Source organism: Genypterus blacodes, unplaced genomic scaffold, assembly GCF_046128005.1.
Source record: "Genypterus blacodes isolate CSIRO-AG114 ecotype Tasmania unplaced genomic scaffold, CSIRO-AGI_Gbla_v1 ptg000156l_1, whole genome shotgun sequence".
NCBI lineage: Eukaryota > Metazoa > Chordata > Actinopteri > Ophidiiformes > Ophidiidae > Genypterus > Genypterus blacodes.
Genome location: NW_027466957.1, coordinates 279,925 through 290,000, shown reverse-complemented (window position 1 = coordinate 290,000; position 10,076 = coordinate 279,925). Strand labels below are relative to the sequence as shown.

The window sequence follows — 10,076 nt, the reverse complement described above, 5'->3', positions numbered from 1 at the left end:
AGCTCAAGGACATCAGCATCAGTGCGCGGGAGGGGAGGCAGAATCCCCGTTAATCTGCGTGTGAGTGGAGCGGAGAGTGTCCCAAACCGGATGAGAGGATACAGGGGAGACCGGGGCTGCGGCAGCTCCGGTTGCCTGGAGTCCGAAGGAGTGGAGGGATGAAAGACGACGACGGTGCTGATGAATATTCCGCTCCGCGCGGTCACCTGACGGTTGGTCGGCGGAGTTCTGCGGCGGTTGAGGGGAGAGAGAGAGAGAGACAGAGAGAGAGAGTGAGAGAGGAGGGAGAGCGAGAGGGAGGGAGAGAGAGAGAGAGAGAGAGAGAGAGAGAGAGAGAGAGAGAGAGAGAGAGAGAGAGAGAGAGAGAGAGAGAGAGAGCGAGGGAGAGAGAGAGAGCAAGAGAGAGAGAGAGAGAGAGGATGCGCCGGTTTGAGGGTTTAAAGACCTCCGATGTGGGGAGGGGAGGCAGTCAGTGCGCGCAGACGATAGCTTCTCCCGGCAGTGAAAGCTGCTAATTTGACCGAATTCTGTTAACTATTAAGGGCACTGAAGACACAATAAAAGTGAAAAAAGGAAAAGAAACGCCGCGGTGAGAGGAGAAGCTCATGCGACATCTTTGGAGGAGGAAGAGGAGGAGGTGGAGGAGTAGGAGGAGGAGGAGGAGGGGTTGAGCTGCTGCGAGAGCCCGCGCGCACAGGAGCTCGGTCGCAGCATCCGCGAGAGGAGCCGCGCGAGGGAGGGAGGGAGGGATGGAGGGGGGCGGGGCGGGGAGGGGAGGGGTGGGGGGGGGGTAAGGCTGCTCTACACGTCATCCCCCACCTACGGTTACGTGATGACGACACCAGACACACCGCATCATACGTTTTCATGTGTGGTGTTATCAGCGGGTATTTGGAACCATCTTCTAAAGACAATGACCTGCGCCTCCAAACGCAACTTGTGAAACCTATCATCGCTGTTTTAACCTTTAAAGGAATTTCCTCCCAGCAACAAACACGTATTAGGAACATGTGCTTGTTGATTATTATATAATTTCCTTTACCTTGTTGCCAAATTTGGAACACGTCCATAGTTAGAGCTGGAGAGCTACAGAGAGTTTTTTTTTATAAGCATAGCCATGAAAATTTAAAGAAGGGCAGACTACAGCATTTCATTCTACACATCTCTCTCCCCCCCCCCCCCCCTCTCTCTCTCATTTATAATCATTTATAATATCAAAACACAAAATTTCCACACAAAACACACTTATGTAAATAGATGTATTGCTGCCCAACTGTAATCACTGTCACACTTATCATTCCCAACCCCAACATAAAGTCTTTGAGCTACTGGTAAATGACTTGGCATCAATACTGATTACTGCTAAACCAGCCAGCAAAAGCGCCAGTTCTAAAGGCTGTGTGGGAAGATGCAAAATACAACTGGTTAAAATGCAACTGTGGTGGGCAACACTGCAAGCAGAAAGCTGTTTTGTTTATTATCGAAGAAGCTTCCAATAGTTAACAAGGTCTGTTATGTGTAGGCTTTTAGAAATGAGCATTTAAAGACAATGACACCACAGCATTTATATAATTATACATATAAGGAAACAACCTAATGGTCTCTATAAAGCCTGAAATACGTAAAAAAAAGGGCTAAATGGCTGAAGAATTTGTGATTTCACTAAATAATATAATAATACTACAAATATTAAACATGTAGACGTTTTGGGTAATCCTACCCATTTAGTCACAAACATTTTGAGTAAAAGCCAAAAAGTGATACGATCCCACACACCGATATTTATGACACTCCAGCATGAAAGCATCACTGTTCATCACTAAAAGCTTCTTGAGGCATGCTGACACAATAATGTATGACATTTGCGGTGTTGTATGGACCACATTATATTATGAGTCGTTATTCTTAGATGTATTGATGGGCTCATTATTTGCCCATCCCATTTTTAAATACACAAGTCCACAGACTTTTAGTATCATGCTCCATCTCCATTAACTACAGTCTCAGAAATTCCCATGGGGTTAAATCAACCCCTGGCTGACCTCTCCAAGTCAGCCAAGCCAAATATTGTAAACTTCATAATGTATTGGAAACCCAAGAGACCCAACTCAAGATTAGATTTATTGTCACTATAAAGTAACATCAAATGCCCTACTTTACTTTCAAGGTCAAGGGAAAAAAAGAACAAATCAAATCAAAATGAGTCATCCTTGTGTCTTAATGCTAATTTATCGTAAATCATGAGTTAAGTAAATATATAATCTGCAACATTTCCCCACTGACTGACAGACCACATTAGTGATTCAACATGTATCCACCTTATAAAAGCTTTTCCATTTGCTGCTCTAAACAATCCATGTCAGGTTCGTCCTTCCTGGGAAAAACCCTCTGAGGGCTCCGGAAACGATGCATTTTATATTTCTGCAAGCATCAACAGCAGCTCCAGTTTGAAATGAATACAAGAGTTGCTAGTTTGCATGTGCAGAGAACTACTAAAAAGAGTGTTATAGCAATGAGAACAAACTCCATTGACAGACCCAGAACTGGACTGCCTGTTTGATTGTCACGTGATCTCCAGGAAGAGCAGAAAAAAGAAGACGGCAGGAATAAGAGACCTCTGGGGATCCTGGCCCCCACCTTAGAGACACTTGGCTCTTCTGGGTGAATAAAGTAAACTCACTGTCAGCTGTTGGCTTGGAAGCAGCATCCTCTTCTTCTTCTAGTCAGAGGAACCAAACAAAGCAGAGGCCCAAGGCGCTGTCCGCTGTGCTGAAAGCTAGCACACCCTAGTGCTGAAGAACAAAGAATATCATCGTTTTTTTAATGCCACCCCCCTACACACCCACCAACCAGCACCCAACAACCAGCCCCCCCGCACCCCCCACCCACGTCCCCAATCCGATTGCATGACTATACCCAACTGGCTACTGTCAAAGCTTGTTACGCAGCCAGCCAGTGTGAGGAGAAAGAGGAGAAATGTATTTATAGATGAATCAGATGAACTTATTAATAGATTTCCTCTACACTGCAGGGAGATGGACCACAGACTGGGACACACACACAATACATACATACATATCTTGCTGGAAAGCTTTGTAGCCGATTTAATCTTCTCATTATGTTGTTTCACCATTCCACAACATCTCCTAGATACACAAAAACGCAAAATCAGTTTTAGTACTTGCACAAATAAACATCTATGTAAACAAATCTTGGGGGTAATAATAATCTGGCAACCTGGTTTTTGCTTGGCTCATTTAAATATTGAAGGGACTCGGACTAAGCCTGCTTAAAATGAACTGACCTTCACACGGGTGCAGCCTACAATCATTCCGGATGTGGATCTTTCTCCTGTTTTGGCACTGAGCAACAATATTCATCTTCACTCACTGAATTCACCCATTGTTGTGATCCAATTCAAAATCCAAAATCATCACTTTGTACAAGTGAAAGTGTAGAAATATCATAAGTGGTACTGCCGTTATTTATTACAAACATCTGCCGACAGTGTGACATGATGTCGTCCTCTGAGTTCCAGTTAAAGCCTAAATCACATGACGAGAAGTAAAAGTAAACTTTTATATTTCACTTTTATTCTACTCTGCTGTTCTAGATCTGCATAGTGACAAATCGCAAATGAAGAGGCTCTGCAGGCGTTCAAGCTGAAGCCAGTTTACCTCCAGCTGTGTTCACTTAGCCCTCAGATTTTTTTTTTCTAAGGAAATTGGACTTTTCTCATATCTTAAGTTTTGCCTGCCCGGGCTGCACAAATCTCTCTACACTTGAAATTGCTCTTAACTCAATGATTAACTGGATGGAACCCAAAGAGATGTTTACGCTCTTCCTCTGGAGACGCTGTCAAGATGAATCAAGATGGACGCTCGGATTATCTTCGATTACATGGGGTCGTTAATGCTTCCAAAGACAACTCTAACATTTAGCATGTGTGTCTATTTATTCACCAGTCCATCTGTTTATACTAGAGTATGGATTATGAACCATGGAGTCTGCTAGTAAGAGTGCAGGTCTCCCTGTCTCTTTCTCTCTCTCACACAAAAACACACAAACACACACACTCTTAAATCTATTGTGTATGCATTAGGCATTTAGAGTGTTTAGGAGTGCTTGGTTCATATCTAATAGGTCTGAGGCAGAAAGCTGCAGAGCTTTTATCAGTTCAAGGGCACTCAGTTATAATACTGCAGGCCTGATATAGCATTTACATCCCAAACTGCCATTTGAGTCTGAACACACATGCAGGTGCACACAGATGATCGTATGTGCGACCTTGTGACATCTCAAGCACACAGTAAAGACTGAAGTGATGTGTAAGCAGATCAGAAGCACGGCACAGAGAGAAGAGGTGATCAGAGGAGGCTGAAGAGTGTTGAAGTGCAATACAAAGATAAGCTCTCCTCCTTCACTCGCCATTTCCTACCTCCTTTCCCCTAATCCATCCATCCATATCCTTCCCCTCTCCACCTTTCATCCATCCATTTCACTCTTTTCCTTACTCCTGTGACTCCTTCCCTCAGTACTTCTTCCCATCTGATGGTTAATTCATGGAGTCTAGCTGAACACGCACCCTCTCCATTATTAATATAACATTAGGGAGACAGAGGAGGAGAGAGAAGGAGACAGGGAGGAAGGATAGGATGGAATAGGGTGCAGATAAAAAGGAAAGAAGATGGGAGGGAAAGAGGGAGACATGGTTTAGAGAGGAATAGAGTGAGGTGAGGAAAGAGAGAGTGGGGAAGATGAGGAATCAGGCATGAGGAAGCAGGACACATTGACTGAGAGAGAGTTAAAAATGGAGAGAGGGTGACAGGGATAGAAGAAAACAAGACAAAACAGAAAAGCATATCCAAATATTTCCCACCCACAGTCAGATGAGGGAGGAATGAAAATGGAGATGGAGAGTGAAAGATGTGTACAGAAAGACTGCATCCGGAGGAAGAATATTGTATGACACAGTTTTATTGGGATGCACCATCTCTTGTCCCGTGAACAGGCGCAGAGTGTGTGAGAGGGAGAGCAGGAAAGGAAGAGTGCGTGTGTGTGTGTGTGTGTGTAGGGGGGGGGGGGAGTTGTCGGCAGGCTCAGATGTGTCACAGTTGATCATGTGACCATATCTCCTCTCTCCGGGACACACACACACACACGAAACAGGCAGACCTGATTTTACATTTTATCCTAGTTCCAAAATAAATACAAAGGTACGTTAGACACACTGTTTGCTCCTCGTCTAAAAATATCAAGTCTGAACAGCTTTGTGCCATCAAAATGACAGGAAATGAAAGCAGAGGTCATTACTGTTCACAATATTGCAGAAGACTCCTGACAAAGTCAAACGCTTCATCATATCTGACACAATACAAATGTACGGACGGCTGAGCGTTATTTATCTCGGGTTTTGATAATGCCCCAAAACATTCCTAGCTCAATTTGACTATTGTAAATCAGGGCACAGTGTCCTAAAGTCACCTTAATACTCACTCAGTTTTCGCACTCCAATTACATTATAGAGCCCGGGCTACCTCTGGGCAATCTGGGCTTTTTGCCCCGAGCTGTCACACTGGTGGATCCTCTGATGGGCTCATCTTTATTTTACCCAAAAGCAAATCCCTGTTCTCAGGCAGGATTGGGCAAACTCCGCAGGGTTAATACAAACTAATTTAAACTATGTACTTTAAAGATAAGAGTCAACAAAGTTCGAAGGCTACCAAGCTACATGTTTGTCTGTTTGGCTCACAGGCAAACATTACACACTCTCTTAATGAATTCACGGAATGATCTGTAAATTGCAGAATTGCTAAACGCACAAGGAAATACTAAGGATGGACTCCAGTCATCCTGACACACTAATGGGGAGCACTTATGCTGGAGGTTGTTAATCAATGCATTGGTGAATATTTCTATGTGAATACAGATTTATTGATTTGACAATGCACTTGTAAGATTAATTTATCTTAACCAATTAGGGAGAAATATTAGTATCCATTAAAGCAAATACAACTGTGCTGCTTAATATGCAGAATTATGCAGCAAGATGATGCAAAATATTATACACAATACTTAAATCTCAACATGTTGAGCTTTGGCCTACAGCACCTGAAGGCAACATGATGACAACCAGGGTACCAACATTCCCACATCATCTCATGGATTAATAAGAACTACTTGATTATTCAATCTGTTTCGTCAAATTCACCCAGGAAATTCATCTTTCTGAAAGGTTTGGTGGAGTTCAGGGCTCAGAGCAGCTCGGCAATGATCAAATATTCAAGAGCACATCAGCATTCTGCAGGGCTGAGAGCTCACAGAGCAGGAAGCAAGAAATGGCTCCCCGTGGTGGCGGAATGTGGTAGTGCAGTTTTTGTCACAGCTCACGGACTAACTGGGGCAACACCGTCCGCCTGTCTGTCTTGTCTGTCTGTCTGTCTGTCTGTCTGTCTGTCTGTCTGTCTGTCTGTCTGTCTGTCTGTCTGTCTGTCTGTCTGTCCGTCTCACGAGCACCGGCGCTCAAACAAAATCAGCGACACATAACCAAAAGTGCGCGTGAGTCCCAACAGACTTACATTCACATAATTGAAGGCGCACACAAACAAACACAAAGGATCACAGTTTGATATGTGGCCCACATGCAGGTGTGTCCTTCAGATACACTTGGCCTCCATGTCGTAGAGTTGGAGAAGGTCCGAGATCACAGCATCGATGTCTGCTTTAGTCACGTCCTCACACAGCACCTACACACACGCACACACACACAGAGAGACTTCAGCTCCACACCTGGCCTGAATAAACAGCAGACATCAAAAGTCTACACACCAATTCAAATGTCCTACTTTCAGTTGCCCTGAGGACTGAAGTGGAGAGCTATAACAAATTCAGACTTCTCATTTTCATGTGGATACAGTCTGTCTAAAGAATTAAGTACAATCAAGGAGCAAAAACCATTTCTATTTCTAAAAACGCCCCGTCTGGTTTAATACTTTCCCTTTGAAGACGAGCTCCGGCTGATTATTCAGGAGGAAATACTGCAGAGTCATGTTGGCAGCTTTGTAGTATGCTGGACGTCAAAACTCAATATACAACAAAGCTGCAGCTGAGTAAATGGAGGACACCTGTGCAGGAGCTAACAAAGCTACAGCTACAACTAATGTATACATACAATATAATACTCTGTAGGAAACTACACAACAAATCAATCTGACTGTACTTTAAAGTTCAACTCCAGACTGAGAAATGGAAGACAAACTGGACTGTGACATCACCGACACATATTTCTGCAAGCTGGCATTTAAAGCTGAGCAAGCTACCGAGGAAACACGCAGTTCATCAAGCCGAGACATGTTGTTAATCTTTTCACTCTTGTCGTCACTTTGCCCACGTGTCAAAACCTGAAAGCTAAGCTGAAAACATGGACATTAACATATTTGATGTACTGCCAAAGAGCTGCAAAGTCAGCCGGCTTAGTTGATCATGATTTGTTGGTTTAATGCTATGAGGGTTTTACGGTTGGAGCCAGCCATTGTTTTAGATTCATTTCAGCATGCTATGAAACATCTCCAGATAGACTGCTGGAGTGATATTCCATTCAAATGCTTTGAACACTGTTGGTGGATGCTTGAAGAAACATGAAAAATGCATCAATCAATCTTAAACCTGCATGTTCACCCGGGAAAACCACCACACCAGTTTTGTTTGCGTGTTCTTTTATGATAACTCTGCAGTGTATACACACCTGCCACCACTCCTTCTCCCCAGCTGACAGCTTCACCCCGTAGCTGTTCAGAGCCAGGTACAGGGCCGCAATGGCAATGTGTTGGGGCGTGTGGCTGATGCACATGGCTCCATGGTAACAGTCCCGCAGCAACGCCCAAGAGGTTTCTGAGACGGGGGCTCGACACCAAGCGTGGCGATTCACCAGTGACTTTACAGACGACAGGTAGTGGAGTAAGTACTGACGAGAGAGAGAGAGAGGGAGAGAGGGAGAGAGAGGGAGAGAGCGAGAGAGAGCGAGAGAGAGCGAGAGAGAGCGAGAGAGAGGAATCATAGAACCCAGGAAAAGGATTGTTGTTATTACTCCCCTCTAAACTCTACACTGTTTAATTCTACACAGATGTCACAATTTACAGGTCACAGAGATAAAAGTACACTTGTAGAGTGTAGAGATAAATCAAGACGGAAAAAAGGAAAACACACACACGCACAAACACACACAGAGAGACCTACTTTATGAGGGTGTTGGAAGGAGACCTGGAAGTTGAGCTGTCGGAGGATGAGGAGCTCACACTGCACAACGCTGTCTCTCAGCTCCCAGAACTCCTTGTCACATTCCAGAGGAGAGCTGCCACTGTTAAAATACCTGGGAGGAAGAGAAGGAAAGGAGAGCGGGAGTGAGAGACAAAGGGTGGAATAGGAACAGAGCGATGACACCAAATGACGGACCAAATGACAAGTGAAGAGAGACGGAGGTGAGACAGGTGGACTCTGCCTGCGTGTTTTACCTGTGGCTCACGTTGATTATGTCCCGGGTCCTGATGTGCTGCTCCTCCACTTTGCCGGCCAGGTACACACAGCTCATGGCCACCAGGTAGGGCTCATAGGCACGGACGTTCACACGCCCAAAGAAACGGTGGTACAACACACAGGCTGTGGCCACGGGAACTGAGCGCATACACAGCTTCACTCCTGTACAAAGAGAGGGGGGGGGGGGGCAGTAGAGCCTAACTAGTTATCTAAGACAAATCCATTCATACAGATAGATCTTACACCGCAGATCTATAAGACTCATTTACTACATTGTGTGTTAACATGGCGATTACACGTGTTTACTCCATTGGAATTAGATTAGATTGATTCTGATTGATTCGGCAGTAAGCTCAGTCGCCGTCAGGGTCGCCGGTTCGAGTCCGTCGCTGACCCGTCTGTGATGCATGTGTATGTGTATTGTGTGAAATGTGAGAGGGGCATGCAAGCAGAATACATCAGAGCACATTAAAGTGTGTCAGAGCTCCTTCATGTGCCTCATTCATGTATCTCACCTGTCTCCATGATGAAACGACACACTCTGAAGTGAGTCTTCAGGTCCCGGGCAGGATCCGCTTCTGCATCGCCGCTGGAGTCTCTCCTGCCCGCCAGCGACACCGGTCTGCCGTGGGTGCCAGATAACCGAGAGGACGGCCCCTCCATGCCTCACAGAGTGTTTCCACAGAGCACCTTCATACAAAAGACTCCCCGTGAGAGGCTACGAAACTAGTACCATGGTAGCCATTACGCTAGCAGGCTAGCGAGGATAGCATATTGCTAATTCCTCTAAGTAACTAGTGAGATAAATATAAACAGGCGAATAAATGTATGGAAGTATAATGTAGATAAGAACAAAACCACGGGGACACTTAACTTCTGAATTAACTTAAAGAATACCTAGAAAGAACACCACACCGTCGCGTGTCTTTTCTTTGTTAACCGGAACAAAAATAGTTAAACATCCGGTCACACCTTCCAAAATAAATTCGGAAGCGTTTTGAAATGAAGAAATTGAAGGTAATAACTACATTTGTGGACGATAGAAACATGGATACACACTATACAAGCACAAATGGAAGCAGTGCTAAGCTCACACCTATGTTAACATTACCTTTCTATGGCATTAATGGAAACATTATACGGATAAACGTGTTTTGGCTTTGTTAATGTTCAAGATAATGATCATATGGAAGTTTTTCAGCATTAACATAATGATTTTACTTACCACATGCTGTATATCATCAGCTTGCTCGGATCATGTTGCTGCTTAATATCTCTCAGTGTCACATAAGTGTTGAATGAGGGCATTACTGGGTTGGATGGGACACAGGTCACAGTTGACAGCAGCCGTCGTCACGGTGACAGTTGACAAAATGTTACATCGAGATCTTCAAGTTAAAACTGCCTGTTTCAAAACCTTCATTGCAAACAGACTGTGATCTGGGAGGCCATCACGCCTCACTGGAAGTCACTACAACAGAAAATCGTATTGATCAATCCAGCAGGAGCCTGGAGGCCAAGAGTCTGGTGCAAGGTGGAACCTG

The 10,076-nt window shown here is 44.6% G+C and overlaps 1 protein-coding gene across 2 annotated transcripts; it reads right to left on the bottom strand.

The window, feature by feature from the left end:
• Nucleotides 1-5,570: 5,570 nt before the first annotated feature.
• Nucleotides 5,571-9,485, bottom strand: ccnq (cyclin Q). 2 transcript variants are annotated; one of them, XM_076166319.1, is made up of 6 exons: nucleotides 9,430-9,485; nucleotides 9,048-9,222; nucleotides 8,511-8,694; nucleotides 8,236-8,368; nucleotides 7,745-7,963; nucleotides 5,571-6,746 (listed from the first exon to the last, which is right to left on the bottom strand). In XM_076166319.1, exons 2-6 carry the CDS (start codon nucleotides 9,193-9,195, stop codon nucleotides 6,657-6,659), a joined length of 774 nt encoding a protein of 257 aa, XP_076022434.1. In that variant the 5' UTR covers nucleotides 9,196-9,222; nucleotides 9,430-9,485; the 3' UTR covers nucleotides 5,571-6,656. The 2 variants fall into 2 exon arrangements, with proteins under 2 accessions (XP_076022434.1, XP_076022433.1); XM_076166318.1 differs by having other exon boundaries at nucleotides 9,048-9,478.
• Between the last annotated feature and the right edge of the window lie 591 nt (nucleotides 9,486-10,076).

What these genes read in the sequence shown, in the direction of transcription:
- ccnq (XM_076166319.1), bottom strand. Translation starts at nt 9,195, where the DNA reads ATGGAGGGGCCGTCCTCTCGGTTATCTGGCACCCACGGCAGACCGGTG. An exon ending in TCGTTTCATCATGGAGACAG is followed by an intron (nt 8,695 to 9,047) that starts GTGAGATACATG and finishes CTCTTTGTACAG; the next exon opens with GAGTGAAGCTGTGTATGCGC. An exon ending in CCTTCCAACACCCTCATAAA is followed by an intron (nt 7,964 to 8,235) that starts GTAGGTCTCTCT and finishes CTCTCTCGTCAG; the next exon opens with TACTTACTCCACTACCTGTC.